The 18,231-nt window shown below is 38.7% G+C and overlaps 1 protein-coding gene across 2 annotated transcripts in view; it reads left to right on the top strand.

The window, feature by feature from the left end:
• Positions 1-18,231, top strand: part of LOC139147938 (uncharacterized) — an 83,339-nt gene that overhangs the window by 40,217 nt on the left and 24,891 nt on the right. For both annotated transcript variants that reach the window (XM_070719174.1, XM_070719173.1), the window contains exon 3: positions 17,317-17,421. In XM_070719174.1, coding sequence (XP_070575275.1) covers positions 17,317-17,421 — 105 coding nt within the window. The remainder of the gene's footprint in view (positions 1-17,316; positions 17,422-18,231) is intronic.

Genomic DNA, 18,231 nt, shown 5'->3' with positions numbered 1-18,231 from the left:
TTTCTGACTTCCTTGCATTTAATTGCATGGCATAATAAACATGATAATGTGAACCGAAAATGAGTGTCACGATTACGATTAGGCATGAAAAAGAGGAAGAAAGCCGTGAAACTGTCACAGAAGTTCAGCATTTTTAGTTCTAAATCGTCTTTTTTGACAATTGAAAAAAAGAATATGAGCTCGTATAGACTAGAGTGATTCAAGTTCACAGGCATTCACTTTTGCCATGATAAATCGTCTTCCTGTTATAAAGTACACATTTTGAAAAATAGAAAACAGATCAAGAATTTTTATTGTTGTGTTGACTTGTCTTCTACGATGCGTTACGGTTATGGCAACAACTTACATGTACCTATCGCCACCATCACAGCCTCACTCAGTTTCTTCAACACCATGTCTCACGACCAGTGATGTCATCTTTATTTGAGAAATTCGATAATTTTCGATCGAACTCGATCTTCACAGCGCACCAAGTCAGAGAAACAATTTCACAGGAACAGATCATGCATTGTTGTACGTAAAGAGTTTTCACTTTACCCCAGGCCTAAAATCGTTCTAGTATTATTAAATGACACTAAACGTCGCAACTCCCACCCAATCAGCAATGGGTCAAAGTTTGGCTGAGCCGATGACAAAACCCAGCACTACAGTAGCCACTTGTACGTCCACTTGTTGCAATTTTTGTCCACAAGAATGAAACTCTTACAACTTACAACTTACATTCACATGCAACAGCGTTCAACTCAGCCATACATTCAAGGTCAAGGTGTGAATGTGCCTCACATTGCAACAATGCCCGCACAGTCACGATGCGCGAATTGTGCCCGCACACTGCTGGCACACTGCACTTTATCTGCCCGCATACTGCTGGCAATGATGCTCGTTTCGTGCGCGCACAATGCACTTTTTATGCGGGCATTGTTCCCGCACCAGTGACGGGTTCTGCGTGGACTGTACTGTAGACTCTCATGTATAAGGCAGTTCTCCATAGACTCCCATGTATAAGGCAGTTCTACATAGACTCCCATGTATAAGTCAGTTCTCCGTAGACTCCCATGTATAAGGCCAAGAAAAATAAAAATTTAGTTTCTCATCGTATTCATATTGCAAAAAGGATGCAGTGACACAGTTTTTAGTCCCCACGGATGAAGTCCAGGAGCCTTACAGATTGGGTCATAACCGTCCGTTCGTCCATCAGTTCACGCAGATATCTCAGATATTTTGACAAAATGTCATGTGACCTCGGTGAGTGAGCCAATAGAGCTAGAGGTCTGATTTTTGGTATATAGGGATAACTTAGCAATACATTTTTTTACAAAATGTCACGTGACCTCAATGACCTTTGACCTGAAATATACATATTTGTCCATTACTCAGTAACCACAAGTGCTACACCCTTCATGTATGGTATGATTGGACACCTTATGAAGCCACATATTGTACCTCATTAATTATGTGCATATCTAATTTTGAGCGAGCCAATAGAGCTAGAGGTCTAATTTTTGGTATATAGGGATAACTTAGCAATACAATTTTTTTGACAAAATGCCACGTGACCTCAATGACCTTTGACCTGAAATATACATATTTGTCCATAACTCAGTTACCACAAGTGGTACACTCTTCATATTTGGTATGATGGGAGACCTTATGACGCCACATACTGTAGATACCTCATTAATTATGCACATATCTAATTCTGAGCAAGCCAATAGAGCTGAATGTCTAATTTTTTTTGCTTACGTGTGACACACGTTAGCATATGTCGCAGCGATGTCTGTCTGTCTGTGTGTCTGTGTGTCTGTGTATGTGTCTGTCTGTTTGTCTGTCTGTGTACTCAATATCTCAAAAAACGGCTAATCAGATCAGTATCAATATAGTTTGCAAATGGCAAGAACTGATTAGTGTGGGCGTGGCTTGCTTACTTTTTGCTCATTTGCATAATTAATGATTTTAGAAAAAACTGATATATATTGACAACGACCGCACACAATTTGATGAGATTCGCTACAAATGTTGATCACACCAAGATATATCAGCTTTGAAAGATATTAAGGGGTGACGTGAAGGATAATTACTAATTTGCATGTTTAATGAAATTTCCTAATTAGGAGTATATATCTGAATTTACTCGATCAAAATTGACGAAACTTGGTATGCATATTGAAGATACTATGATTTAACCTTATTGAAAGTCATTAAGCATTTTTACTACATCCAAATCCCAATTTGCACATTCAGTGTTTTGCCCAGAGTGCGTTCTTGCGTCTTTTGACGCAAAATTAGCAACAATGTCCCGCAAAAATACCGGACATGGGTCACAGGGACGCACTAAAATCAGGGCTAGAATTGTAAGTCCAGCGTCCACAGAGAGACTACTTTTTTAGCTACCAAATTACATACTTGATAGCCTGTACAGTTATTTCTTCTCCTGTGAGACAATGAAACATTTAAAATTTAGTCTATTTTTTTCGTCACAATGTAAACACTATTGGAAAATCAGTTAGTCTGTTACAGTTAACGATTCAGGGTATGAGCAAGGCGATGTGCGTCCACTGAGCCCTGCAGCCTTGGGGACAGACTCAAATACCAGGCCACGTACGATCCCGATAACCAGGCAATGATTTTGGAAGCGGAAGGCATGTAAAGAACAACAAACTTTTCACAAAGCAAATTTTATTGACCACCAACTTTGAATGAAACTTTTACTTGTAAATACATGTAGTAATACAGTGAAGTACGGAGAATCAAATTTTCAGTCACTATACTAGCCCGGTCACATGGCATCAAACGGAATTGACTGTACGTGTATTTTGGTGTACTGGAAGCTCATGACTTCACCTAAAAATATCATCAGCCCCACAATTTCGTTGAAACACTATATCCCTGACTTTCAAAGTAGTAATTTGCCTTAAATTTCCCCAGAAGGAATCTCATACAACTCTCCGATCGTCTGCAGGCCAGAGAGATCGAGGTCACCATGCTGAATTCCTTATATAGTCAAGACCCCCTAGCTCGATTGTAGCTGATCTTAACAGAACCACCTAGCTTGTCAAAACAGCTTTATGGCAATGTGCTATTGCTATCATGAGGATCAAGGAGTTCTCTCAGATATTTTTGTCTTCAAACTTTATTTTTTGCAATTTTCAGGGAAAATTGTCAGTCATTGGAGCAATTATAAAAAGAAGAGAACTTTATAGCAGTAATGATAAAAACCCAGGTTACAATGTGCATTAAACTATTGTCTTCAACCACTTCTAGTTCTGGAGTCATAAGCGTAATGAAACATCTTCTTTATTTCTGTTAACACATGTAATGCAGTCACTGGCAAGAATCACCATAAAAGAAAAATACGCATGAATTGATTTTATTATGATGATGTCTTTTTTTACAATTCGAAACTGTAAATACAACCAGTTAAAATGACTTTGCCACAAACCATTATAGGAGACGTCCAGCAATCTTAATTTTAAAATGAATGTATGTATTTATGATATCAAATTTTCGATGGAAAACAACAGCCCTACATGTTTACAATACCTTTCTGCCTTGGTGACTTTACTTTGCTTTGCGTTCTTCGCTCACACATTGACCCCTATTGTAACTCAGTGTCCCCCTATTTTAACAATCATGGGACACTGTGTCCCACCTTTACAATTCCTGGGCAAAACACTGCACATTTAATAAATTTTGAAATTAAGGATATATATTTGAAGTTACATGACCAAAATTGATGAAACTTGCTATGTGCATTGAAGATACTATGATAGAACATTATTAAATATAATTCAGCATTTTTACATCAGCCAATTCCTAATTTGCATATTTTATGAACTTTCCTAATTAAGGGTATTTATCTGAATCGACGAGACCAAAGTTGATGAAACTGGCTATGCACATTAAAGATACTATGATAGAACATTTTTGAAAGTAACTAAGCATTTAAACTTTAGCCAATTCCTTATTTGCATATTTAATGAACTTTCATAATCAGGGATATTTATCTGTATTGACTAAACCAAAGTTGACAAAACTTGCTATGTACATTAAAGGTGCTACGATACGACATTATTGAAAGTCATTAAGCATTTTTACTTCATCCAGCTCCTAATTTGCATATTTAATGAATTTTTGAAATTAGGGATATATATTTGAATTTACATAACCAAAATTGATGAAACTTGCTATGTACATTAAAGATACTATTATGTAGGCTAACATTATTGAAAAGCATTAAGCATTTTTGCTTCAGCCAATTCCTAATGTGTGTATTTAATTAACTTTCCTAATTAGGGATATATACTTGGATTTATTTGATCAAAGTTGGCATAACATGCTATGTACATTGATGATTATACCTGGTTATACCAATATTGGAATCATTTCGCACTTAAGTTTTCATGTCAGCTAATTTATAGTTTGCATATCTAATAAGCTTTCAAAGTTTGGAATATATAGTTTGAAGGACTTGATCAAAGGCAATTAATTACACTTGCTATATATAAAGTGGTGATACAATGATAGCAGTCAAAGAAATCAATTATTTTAATTTCAGCTAATTACATATTTGAATACTTAATGACCTTCAGAGGTGAATCTGTGGTGAATATTGTTTATTATCTTGATCATAATTATTTCAACCAAGTTGCAAACATGTGGCAAAGGTTCAAATTTACACATAACTGCAATATAAAATGAAACACGTGAGCATTTACAGTTCATATCTGGTTAAATATAGGATAAATATAGAAGTTTTTTGACAAAATGTCATGTGACCTCGATGACCTTTTACCTGAAATATACGTTTATGTCGATAAATAAGTAACCACAAGTGCTATGTCCTTTATATTTAGTAGGATGGGCGACCTTATGACAACACACGCTTTACCTCATTAATTATGCACATATCTAATTCTGGGCAAGCGAATAGAGCTAGAGGTCTGATTTTTGGCATATAGGGATTAATTAGCAATACAATTTTTTTTTTCAAAATATCACATGACCTTGAGGACCTTCGACCTTGATTATACATATATATGCATAACTCAGTAACCACAAGTTCTATACCCTCCAATTTTGATAGGATATTAGACCTTAAGATGTCACATCTTGTACCTCATTTATTATGCGCTTGTGTATTTCATGGCTGGCCAATACAGCTAGAGGTCTGATCTTTTTTCCCGATTTAGAACCATAACTTAGACATGCCTCATGTGTTTCAAATTGGGACCAACGACATAGACCTATGTGCCCATAGATCTCAATATATACGCTCTAGTTATACTTCTTAATGACCACATTTCCCTGCCCAATCAAGACTAATACTCCTATTACAAGTTGGGACTATGTCATTGTCAATGACTTGTCTGACTTAGAGGCGAAAGAGGTTCAAGAGAAATACTCAATTGTTCAATGCCTGCAAGTCTATACATGACAGAAATGAGGTCTAAAGACACCCCCACGTGACAGACAGTATAAAATGCGTAACTTTTCAAAGTTGCACATTCCAATTACCATGCCAGAAATTGTCTTCAGGTTCCTGTAGTAGATATCTGGGCCGTTTTATGAATAGAAACCAAGTTGGATCTCATGCACCTGCGTGGGGATAAGATCAGCAAGGGATAAAATGACAGCACTGATATTTTCATTGGGTTTCTAATAAAAACTCCCATGCTCCAAATCTTGAGGCAAAGGATCAGATGTCCAAATTCCTCGTCTGAAATGCTTCCCAACAAAGAATGCTGCAGTGATCTTGTATGTACGTTTCACTTTGTACACAGGCTTAAATGAAAACTAACAGCTAAACACCAAGGGTGTAAATTATTTCAAGAGGCACTCTTGTCAGCGGTAGCAATGAAAATTTATGTGGTGTCCCTGAAGTCTGTATGATTACATTGTCGTTTACATTGTTTGCAGTACAATCGACTTTCTCTACTGTGAGTTCCATATTGGTCATTTACATGTAATATGTTTCGTATGGAATATCCAAGGGGTATATCAAAACTTCAGTGAGATTTTGTCAATCGTAACTTAGCCAAAAACGGGTCTTTTGACCTAAAAAATTCAATCAACTTGTACTGTTGCACAATCTTTCACCCTTCGAACTTTTATGTAAACTTGTAGCTATTGGTAACATAGCAAAAAGTCAGGCACTGCTGCCCAAAATGCAAAGTTATGTTTTGGTGGAGTTGGATATTTTGTTTTTGAACATGGTCAGTTAACACCACTCATATTATTCATTTTATTAGTGCCACTAACAGTGATGGCTGGGTTGAAAAAGAGCTAATAGAGACGCTCTGCGTGTGAAATTATTTAAATTTGGGGGGACATGCTCGGGAGGGACTGTGAATGGAGCAAGGCATATAAAGGCAGAACCTAAGTCACAATTTTTGTGCTTCAATCGTCCTGTATGAAAATTGTTTCAACCATCAAAAGAGGAAAAAGGATCATATGAGAGTGTGTGCGCCTTGTAGAATTATGGTACATAAATTACTGTCGTTGCAGATGTGACACCACCTCACCTAGATTATATCAAAAAGGGTTGATATGGTACAAGGGAGTAAAACGATGAAACGTCCTTTCTGACCTCCTTGCATGACATGTACCTCCCACCTCCCACCCAATTAGCAAATGGGTCAAAGTTTCGCTGAGCTGGTAAGGGCAAAACCCAGTCCTAGTCAAACCTTCACTTGTTGTAAGTTTTGTCCACAAGAAAGAAACTTTTGTCAACCCCAATAACCCAAACTTACATGCACATGCAACAGTGCTCCTCTCAGCCCTACATTCAAGGTCGAGGTATGAATGTGTTGCATCGTTGCAACAATGCCAGCACAGTGACGTTGCAAGGATGCCCAAAAGTGCGTTTTTTGTGCCTACATTGTACTGGCACAGATGAGTCTTTCAACTGCATATACCGTAAAATTCCCAATTGAGGCGGCACCTCTAATTGAAGCCGCACCCTGACTTTGAAACATTGTCTTGGCTCATTGTTTGCCCATTTTGGGTTTTTGAATTGTACCATTATAGAAGCCGCACCCCTTCTCTGAGCCCATCATGAAACAATGAATGCTGAAATTCACACCAGTTGGCTAACGTTGCCTCATTGACTTGTGCTAATGATTGACAGGTGTCTTTCTTACAGAAAAAATACCCAATAAAAAGTTCCTTTTTAACACTACTACCATTGTGCATTTTGTGATTGATAATAACATAAGTACAAACAATGCCACATGTATCGGCACGTTTGTGTGTATGTTTGAACACGGCCGAAGTTTTTGTCAGTGTGGTAAACACCGCCATAGTCAATTACCTGATGCACAACAATTTTGAAACAACGGTGTTTGTGTACAAGTTAATTTAGTTGAGAGATTGAGATACCATGTTTCAAATACGTAGTTTTCTTCAATACCCACGTACCCTTACCGATGCCTGACCTACAACAACACCACCTGCATCATATTGACATAATGAACTGCCTGGGCTATACTGTACTGTGGCTGCTGAATGACCATCGTGGGTGCATATAAGCTTGTACACGTTCCGTTTTTGATCATGAGAAATAAAATTTGACCACAAAACAGTTCACAAAAACATGCCAGTAAAGTTACCAAAGGTCATTCACTTGCCTTTATTGCACTATCCGAGTATGAGCCACCGGTTCGGCAACACAAGACAGCTGTAAATCAAGGGGACCCATCTGCCATGGACGCTTAATTTATGCTAATTTTATGCACGATTTTTTTCAAAACCATTTGATCTTCTATCGCTTTCAAAATCGACTTACACGTCCAAAGAAATTGATTGTACAATCTCTGAATACAGAAGTGACATTTTTGTGAAATTCCAGCGTCCAAAAACCCCAAAACATGAAACAAAGACATGTATGCATGTCATGCAGTCAACATGGCCGACCTTAGTGAGACTATTCTATTTAGGGGACGGGGGTCAGCAGGGTCAGAGAATCAAGAAAGTACTGGAAAAACGTGTCATTTTCCTTACGATGCTGTCAAGGGAACTCCAGTTCCCATTGTTTTAACATCTTTTAATAGTTTCCTTGTTATCTAAAAGGAATTTTACCAAGTTTAACGACCAAATACACTCTCCTAACGTTTCTATATTGGAGTTACACTAGGGTAGGGGCTTTTTATGTGGGTAATTTATTCACGCAGAATTCATTGGTACTAATTTGCATAACAATAGCGATTGCCCCTGCAGTGCTTGGTGAGCATTGAGAAAATATCGAAACACAGGAAATGTACGTAATTGAAGCCGCACCGGGACTTCAGTGCGTGATCCCAGGGTCTCTCAAAAATGTTTCTAATACAAGCCGCGGCTTCAATTGGGAATTTTACGGTAATGCTTTGTTAAGGCACGCATTGTTCCAGCACATGTGACGGGCTCTGTGGGGACTGCACTGTAAAATAGAATGCAGACAGAGACCCAGAAAGTTAAATTGAATATAAAATAGTAATACAGAAAATTCATTAATTTACTAACAATTGGGAAAGGCTGTCGGCTATAGTGAGAGCACAGAAGACGCCTCTGATTGATGAAACAAAGAATACAGCAAATTATTGGGATTGGAATGGCAAAGGTCATCAAACTGTTTACAAGAAAATTGAAGAATAAAGAAAGGTCATCGAACTATCTACACGTCTCTACGCCTGGGAAAACATCCAGATCGGCATGGCCAATTTTTACTCAGCATTGACTACCCTATGATTACCCCTATACGCTGAGCTATATGGTCTTATTGTTCAATGCGTTAGACTGCCGGGGTTTGTTTTGTTTTTCCATTTGACAGAAAATGAAATTCAAGTAAATTGTCAGCCTGTAACTCGCTGGCCGAGTCTGTTAAATAGCGCTGTTACCTACCGTGCATACCAGCGAAATCTGCACCAGCAATGGCTCCTGCTGGCAATTGGACAAGTATATAAGACCTATATTTTCCATTCATTTCACTACATTTGCACCATTTGCATACATTTATTTAACAAATTTACAACAAATATTACACAGAGTTCGCGTTTACGCAAAAAACGTGCGTATTTACGCATTGAAATTGACTCTCTACGCATTTTTTTCATTGTTATGCGTTTTCTATACGCAAAAGATAACAGTATAATGTTTCCGAAAGCACTCCCCGCGACTTTGCTTTGGCGACAACCAGACGAGATGAGTGCCCGCTTGACATTAAATTTGTTGCAACACATTTCTGTCAATCACTCATTTTGTGTGGAACGTTTCGGATTCTCTGGGCGTGGTCTGAAAAAATCGGCATCGTAGTTCAAAGGCACGTTATCATGTCAGCTGTGCCTATGAATTACATTGCTAATTTACAGGCGAGCGATAGTTTCTGAAACTTATGACACAACGTGAGTGATTGACAGAAATGTTGCAACAAATTAAATGCCAATGTGCTCTCTCATCGCGTCTCACTGTCCCCAAATTTGATCAAAGCACACATGCAGCATGGCGTCGAAGCAAACAACTCTGTTTTCTTTCAACTTTGCTCTACGAGTCCATGAAAAAATGATTCAGATCTAGAGGGTCAATCGAAAGACACTACTGGGCAACCCAACATGGAGAACACGGAGAAGCGCAGTGAAATTGAACCTGTGTCGGAATCCACGACGTATTGTCCTGTTGTCGCCGATACAACAACAGGGGATCAGCGCCATAGTGAAACCGTGAGCAGTGATGACTTATAATGTACCGGTTACCAAAAAATCCCGTCCACAACCACACGCAGGCTACCAAGAGCAGTGGAAGACTGAATATCCATGGTTACGTTTTGATGTAATCAACAACAAGACACTGCTGTACTGCCAATTATGTGAAAAAGATAGAAAGCGGAATGCATTTACCCGTGGTTCGGCTGATGTACAGAAATCCGCCGTCAAAAGGCATCTCAAAATCACAGAGATGCATCAGGGTCGCTACATTCACAAAAAGTACTACAGCGTTTCACAGAGAGGGCCCAGTCAGTCTCTGATGATAAAGAGAGTGCCGTTCTAAGAACCATGCCAGGGAGATTTTCATCGCTAGAGCTCGTCGGAATCCTGATAAATTTTGAACACTGCAGATTCGAACTGTCTGGATAAGCTGCCATAACTCTAACTTTTGGGTTGCCCGATGTGTTTTGACGGTCGCATGTATACCCTTTGCTGTTACGTTTCAGCATGTTTGAAACAAGCATGTTTGCCCAGTTGTTCAAGTTGTTCGTTGAACTGTTTTCATTAAAATGATCTTACATCGTACAATCCGAATATGTAGTATAGGTTTATTGAACGGCACATTGTATTTTGCAGTCAGTTTTTATCATCAATCGAGTGTGGAAATGAAATTACGCACTCAAATACAGCCAATACGCAATTTTAGCAGACGAATGCGTATGCCGTACGCAAGGAGAAAAAAGTCACCGCGAATATTACACATGCACACACTCCGCTAACATTAAGAAACGACAAGAATTCATTTTCCGTTTCTTTTTTTATTAATAAAGCAACAACCGTTGGGAATTTCTGTAGGCAGTGTCTGCACTTAAAAATTACAATTAAAAATCTTGAAAAAACTAAACAATATAAGGAGAATTTCTTTAAAAAAATTGCTGGCTACAGAAACGAAATAAAGTTCACTGTTGAATGTTGTCAGATGAATCTGATATCTTCTTGTCATGATAAATCAGCTCATTACGTAGCGCTGCGTTAATACTGCTAATACATCTCTTCCACGCCCTGTCCATTTCTGCTGGCGGTTCGCGATATTCATGGAAGACTGCTCGCTCCACCATTCCAACTCGTGTGGGACTCAATAGCATCTTTTGTCACATTCTTTCCCAGTCGCTCTTCTTTTGAAAAACCAGCAAAGACTAACCTCTTCACAAAATTTTCTCTGTGAAGAGTGACTGCACGCAAGGCGTCTCCAGTTTCTTTTGAAATTTTGCCATCCCGGAAAAGTTCAAGTTCACTTGGTTGATCTGTTGATCTGTTCGCTGGCGGTTTGATGAGAGGTGGCTGCACACGTTGAGGAAGCGGGACGACAGGGACTAGTTGTGGCTGGTCTAGGCCTTGTTGCGGCTGAACGGGAACTTGCTGCGGCTTGACGATGACTGGTTGCGGATGGACGGTGACTGGTGGCGGCTGGTCATGTGTTGGTGATGGTGCTGTGACTGCAGGTTGTTGTCTGGATACGGTGTCTTGTAGTTGTGTTATCTTCGTAGACATTTAAGTAACTTTGTCTTCTTCATTACTTCCATGTCAGCATCCCTTTTCGAACATGGCTCACAGCATTTTCCAATTTGCTGGTCGCCCACGTTCATCAAATCGTTGAACGCTATCAGCTGGCCGTCAGTGAGGTGTTCGCTATTGGTTTCTATGGCTGGTATATCCTCGGGTATCTCATCGGCATCAGGTTGAGCTGGCTCGCCGGAGGCTTCAATAGTTGCCTATGGAGAGAAACATGTAAAAGTTTTAACCATAAGTTGTTGTTTAAAATTACTCAATGAGGAAATGCCTGCACAAAAAAAAATTCAACGATGAAATCTCTGTTGGGGGAAAATGCACATGTTTTCTAGGATCCTCAGCAGCATGCATGTTTGATGAAAAAGCAATACACAAAAAGGGAAAACGTGAAAATATAACGATTCACCCTGACTTTATTGGCTATTTTTCATTTTTCGGGTCTGCTTTCTGCCGTTCCTGCAGTGTTTGTATTGGCGCTTTCTTCTAAGATGTATAAAATTTACTAACCTGTTCACGTGTCTTCTTTGGAGCTTTCTTTTTGTTCTTCTTGCCTTTTCTTTGTTTCTTGTTTTGTTGCGGATGAACAGGGACCAGTTGTGGCTGGGAGGTCTCTGGTTGCGGCTGGATGGGCACCTGTTGAGGCTGAACCTAAGGAGAGGAAGAGATACTTCCTTAAATGAACTGGTTTTCATAAATTACTACATGTACCGGTACCACATAATGTCCATGTTGTGTAATGCTTCCTCTAAGTGTGCATGTTCTGCAAAACGGAATAGAAAGTGTTAAACTTACCAGCTGCAATTTATTCAGTTCCATTATTAATATGTTTTAATGTGTTTATTCATGTATAGAGATGTAATAGATGATTCCTTTAGGTATTTACCTCTTCTGGGCTGCCATTTTCACTGACTTCTGGTTCTGCATTTTCCTGATCTTTGGCAAGCCTCACTTCTAATGCCTTAAAGCTTTCTCGTCATCAGATGTGGCAATGACACTTGCAGATAGTAACTCCCAGTTCTTGGCCCAGGACTCCTTCCATCTTACCATCACTTTCTTCCCTTGGGTTAAGTCCCCCCTCTTGGATTTTTCTTGATATTGTCACCATCGTCTTTTGATCAACATCAAAACATATAAGGGCATAGCCTGGTACTATACTGTAATATGAATTACCGACATGTAAGAGCACTTTCAATAGAATACATGAAAAGCGTAAAAAAATCACCTTTATTTTTTCATACACAAGAGATTCCAAGTTTGTCTATTGGCATCCGTGTAAACGGGACCCATATCCATTTCGACCCGAGTAATTCACACCCTCTTGTCGCTATTTGTAGTCACCTGGACCCAGATACCCTAGTCACTTCAACTTCGCAACTTCCCTCTTCTTTGATGACGTTTTAAATATCGAGTGTCTATTGCCACGCATGTGTCAATAGCTAGTTAGCTGTTGACACAAGTGTGACAACCTTGTTATTGACACGCTACGATTTTAGGAGGCAGATTTTGACTACTGATTGACTCAGACTGTTCCTAATTTGGGTTGACATTGCTGAAGAGAATTTTGTAATTCTTTCAGAGTTCATTTTGTGTTCGGGACGTTGTTCGATGGACCGGTAGTGAAGCGGTTTGGCAGTTGACCCTGCGATTCTATTCAAGCTGTGCGATAAACAGTGTACAGCAAGCTCAAGAATGCATCGTGACAAAAATATAATTAAAATAAACTTGTAAGAAAGCAACTCAAAATGTATTTATTTTCGCGCAAGAGAAAATGGCACTAACTCGAGACAATGAACTGCACTTTTCATATAACATTGCACCATGACCTAGACCATGTGACCTAGCCTGTCAGATTGGCGGCTTATTTCGTGCTACGATGTCCACGTCGGCACATTCTCATAATGGTGATATCTTTGTGTTAGGGACACCCCAGTCAATATATTTTTCTATGTTACATGTATATTGACAGCATTATTGAGGAAAGTTAAGGCAAAAGTACAGTGTTTCACTCTAGAGGGGCATACAAGTTATACCAGGAGGAAGCCATACTGTAACTCAGGAAGTGAATGCTCGGGCTTCAGGTTTGCAACGACACTAAAGACTAGTTCTAAATATTTGTTAATCGTTCTTGTTTTACCAAAAAAAATTGAATGCTCTTTGATCCACGTGAGGCAAAGATCGCTGATGACAAATTGGACGTGCCGATCGGCCATGTTGTACTTCTGCCGAGCAACACATTATACTTTATTTGGATCAGTGACCGAATTATCAGCAAAGGTATGAACTCAGACATGTTAGACGTTATCAGTCGAGACACGTTTACAAGTTTCCCTCCTGAATACTGTAGGGAAGGTTTATCAGTGGATCTAAATGACCACGACAGAAGGTCAAAATGGCTAGGGCTCTCAAAACCACGTAAACAAAAGCTTTTTACCCAATACTTTGCTCTTTTGGCACACTAAGGTGCTTGGTATGGATTAAAATGTAACTGAGCCAATTTCAAAGTAACCGGACAACAGTAGAAACAAGATGGGGGAAGGAGTTTTACAAAATCAGCTCGCACTTATTCTTGTATCTCGACATTGAGACTGTTTTTAATAAAACTGTAATTTATTCAGCCTATCAGCATCGAAATGCTCAGTTCTACGGCAAAATAACAAAGTCCGTAATGGTTTCTAGATGTTACGACACCTAGTCGTTTCAGCCACTCAAGTTCAGCCCAAAGTCGTTTCGGTAACGCGACCCAAGACGTTTCTGTACAGCTTTATTTTTCACAGGCTACCAGGGGGGAACTGGTGCCAAAGTTTAAGATTAAAGTTGTTACAAATCAAAGCACAAAGAAAGTACAGTGTAAACATTCACATCCTTGATACTTTGTGGGAACATGGAATATGAACCATTTCTTGCTTTCAATCTGAACTTCCAGTTACTGTTTGAATCTTTTGTTTTAATTGCCCTTTCACCACCATGGTTTGTCCCAAATCCATTGTTTTCTATGGTAAAGTTGGACCTGTATACAGGGAACTGGGGATGAAAGTTTTAATTGCAATTGTAATTACAATACTGTGGTGATTTATTTAAGTGTGTATTAAAGAGTTTCCATGATGTTCGAACTGCATACTTGTGTGTTACCATTGCATTTTGTTGCGAGTGTACATGTACGTGTGGGTGCATGTGCAAGCTTATGTCCATATGCAAATATAAATTAATGGATATGCAAATGATTATGCAAATTAGTTGTTATGCTTTGGCTTGATCCTGGGGAGAACACTGATGAGTATTTACTAATTATAACGCCAAACTATTATTGTTTCTAAACACAAAAATTGTTGTCTACAAACTTTCATTTCACTTTGATTCGGTGCTTGTTATCGTAAAATGGATGACATTACCGATAAAAACTACAACAGAGAAAATTGCATTTACGTATCGCAGTGTGAGGATGATTTTTATTAGTCCCCACGGACACCGTCCGGGGGGGACTTATAGGTTTGGTCATGTCCGTCCGTCCATGCATCCATGCGTCCGTCTGCTCACGCATATATCTCAGAGATGCCTGGAGCGATTTCATTCAAGCTTGGTACAAGGATTACTTCATATGTCATACATATGCGCGTCAATTTGTTTTGTGATACGATCCAATATTTCTGCCATGCGGCCATTTTATTACGATTTTTTCATGTACAGAGCCATAACTCAGGCATATCTCAACCGATTTTATTCAAAGCTTATAGATCGGGTCATGTCCGTGCGTGCGTGCGTCCGTCCGTTCACGCAGATATCTCAGACATGCCCTGATCAATTTCTTTCAAACTTTGCACAAGGATAGTACCCTACCCCATACAGATGCATGTCGATTTGTTTCACAATGCAATCAAATTTGGCCGTGTGTGAGGACTTTTTAGTTTACACCTCCATAGACTCCCATGTATTCGCCATAAGTCAGTTCTGCGTGAGGCCAAGTAAAATAAAAATTTAGTTTCTCATCGTAGTCATATTGCAAAAAGGATGCAGTGACACAGTTTTTAGCCCCACTGATGAAGTCCAGGGGACTTATAGATTTGGTCATGTCCCTGCGTTCACGCAGATATCTCAGACATTTTGACAAAATGTCACGTGACCTCGGTGACCTTTGACCTCAAATATACATATTTGTCCATAACTCAGTAACCACAAGTGCTACACCCTTTATATATGGTATGATGGGACACCTTATGACGCCACATATTGAACCTCATTTATTATGCACATATATAATTTTGAGCGAGCCAATAGAGCTGGAGGTCTGATTTTTGGTATATAGGGATAACTTAGCAATACAATTTTTTTGACAAAATGTCACTTGACCTTGGTGACCTTTTACCTCAAATATACATATTTATCCATAACTCAGTAACCAAAAGTGGTACACCCTTCATAAATGGTATGATTGGACACCTTATGACACCTCATATTGTACCTCATTAATTATGCACATATCTAATTTTGAGCAAGCCAATAGAGCTTGAGGTCTGATTTTTGGTATATAGGGATAACTTAGCAATACAATTTTTTTGACGAAATATCACGTGACGTCAGTGACCTTTGACCTCAAATATACATATTTGTCCATAACTCAGTAACCACAAGTGCTACACCCTTCATGTATAGTATTGTGGGACACCTTATAACGCCAAATATTGTACCTCATTAATTATGTGCATATCTGATTTTGAGCGAGGCATGTAGAGCTAGAGGTCTGATTTTTGGTGTATAGGGATAACTTAGCAATACAATTCTTTTGACAAGATGTCACGTGACCTCAATGACCTTTGACCTGAAATATACATATTTGTCCATAACTCAGTAACCACAAGTGGTACACCCTCCATATTTGGTATGATGGAAGACCTTATGATGCCACATACTGTACCTCATTAATTATGCACATATCTAATTCTGAGCAAGCCAATAGAGCTGGATTTCTGATTTTTGGTATATAGGGATAACTATAGGATAGAAATTTTTTGATCAAATGTCATGTGACCTCTATGACCTTTTACCTAAAATATACGTTTTTGTCAATAAACAAGTAACCACAAGTGCTATGTCCTGTATATTTAGTAGGATGGGCGACCTTATGACAACACACGCTTTACCTCATTAATTATGCACATGTCTATTTTTGGGCAAGCAAACAGAGCTAGAGGTCTGATTTTTGGCATATAGGGATTAATTAGCAATACAATTTTTTTTTCAAAATGTCACGTGACCTCGATGACCTTTGACCTTGATTATACATATATACGCATAACTCAAAACTCAGTAACCACAAGTTCTATACCCTCCAATTTTGATAGGATATTAGACCTTAAGATGTCACATCTTGTACCTCATTTATTATGCACATATGTATTTATTGGCTGGCCAATACAGCTGATCTTTTTTCCCGATTAAGAACCATAACTTAGACATGCCTCATGTGTTTCAATTTGGGAACAACGACATAGACCTATGTGCCCATAGATCTCAACATATACACTCCAGTGATACTTCTTAATGACCACATTTCCCTGCCCCATCAAGACTTATACTCCCCAATTACAAGTGGGGACTATGCCATTGTCAATGACTTGTTCAAAGGTGGTACAAGGACATTAACCTATGTCATTCATATGCATGTCAACTTGTTTCATGATATGATCCAATATGGCTGCAAATTTTTTAATTAGGCTGATATTGCGAGAAATGGTCCATCAAATTTCATGAAACTTGGTAAAGATGTTAAGCTAACATTGCTTTAACATTGAATAAAGACACTTTGTGGTGTCATATTAATTAATTTTCATTTTACATATGTAATGAACTTTCCTAATTAGAGTGATATGTCCAGAAACACTTCATCATATTTGATGATCAAAGTAACCATTAACAACTGGGGACTGTGTCATCAATGATGACTTGTTGGTTGTATGTTAAGATGGCAAGCTTATTGATAACAGATAATGCCTTTTCACTCTTCATGTCTGTGTGATGAACTACATGTTAACATCACTGCGTTGAGGTATCTAACAAGATGTGCTTATTTCTTCTACAGGCTCTGCTCCATGTCCTGTCGGAAAATTATGACTACACAGTAGCTCTTGCTAAACTGAATGCGTACTTTCCCAAATCAGGAATAAAGATAAAATGCGCACCAGAGGTGAGTTTACACTGTTGTGGTTTCTTTTATTTGTCAAGGAACATAATCCATTACGGTTGCTATATGATAGTTAATGCCAATTTATGTTTGACAATTAAGGAATCTTTATTCTTTGAATTAATTTTCCTAAGCAGTCTCTAAAAATACTCATAATTATAAGTGTAGAGTACAGTACAGCTCAGAACTTTGTTTCTGATGCATTAATGCAGTGCCAACATACAGTCGGGTCACCAGGGCACTAACGTCATGTTAGCACTTCACTAGTGCAGGAATTATGTATCAATTTGGTGATTCTGGCAAGGTTATTTCACTGTCAGCTCAGTTGTACCTTTGTACTCATCCAAATTCAACACTTTTCCTCCACTCTTGATATAAATAACACATGTCAGATTTTGCTAAATTAAAGCCTTGTTTTTTCTGTAAAATAAAATGCATGACATGATTGTAGCCTCACACATTTATCAAAACCAAAGCTCCAGTGTACTCAAATGTTCTGTGTCACTGTTTGCCCTGTGGATATTCTGTTATACTCTCTCCTATTGTTCAATGAACCAGGGGCTAACGTGAAGCTAAACTTCACTTTGCTAATGTAGTTGACAGGAATTCTCAGCTGTATGGGAGTTCAGTTGGTGTGATTATTGTATCCTTGCGCCAAAGGGTAAAAAATGCCAGTTTCATCATTGAATACACTTTATTCGTGTTATTGGTTAGTTCATACTTCAGTGAGAAAATTTACTTCCTTTTTTGACTTGACAAATTTCCTGACTAGTTCTCCCCAGGAATATCTGAAACAGCATCGTCACATTTGCA

The sequence above is a fragment of the Ptychodera flava genome, chromosome 13, assembly GCF_041260155.1.
Source record: "Ptychodera flava strain L36383 chromosome 13, AS_Pfla_20210202, whole genome shotgun sequence".
Classification (NCBI taxonomy): Eukaryota; Metazoa; Hemichordata; class Enteropneusta; family Ptychoderidae; genus Ptychodera; species Ptychodera flava.
This window is presented reverse-complemented; position numbering and strand designations above follow the sequence as displayed.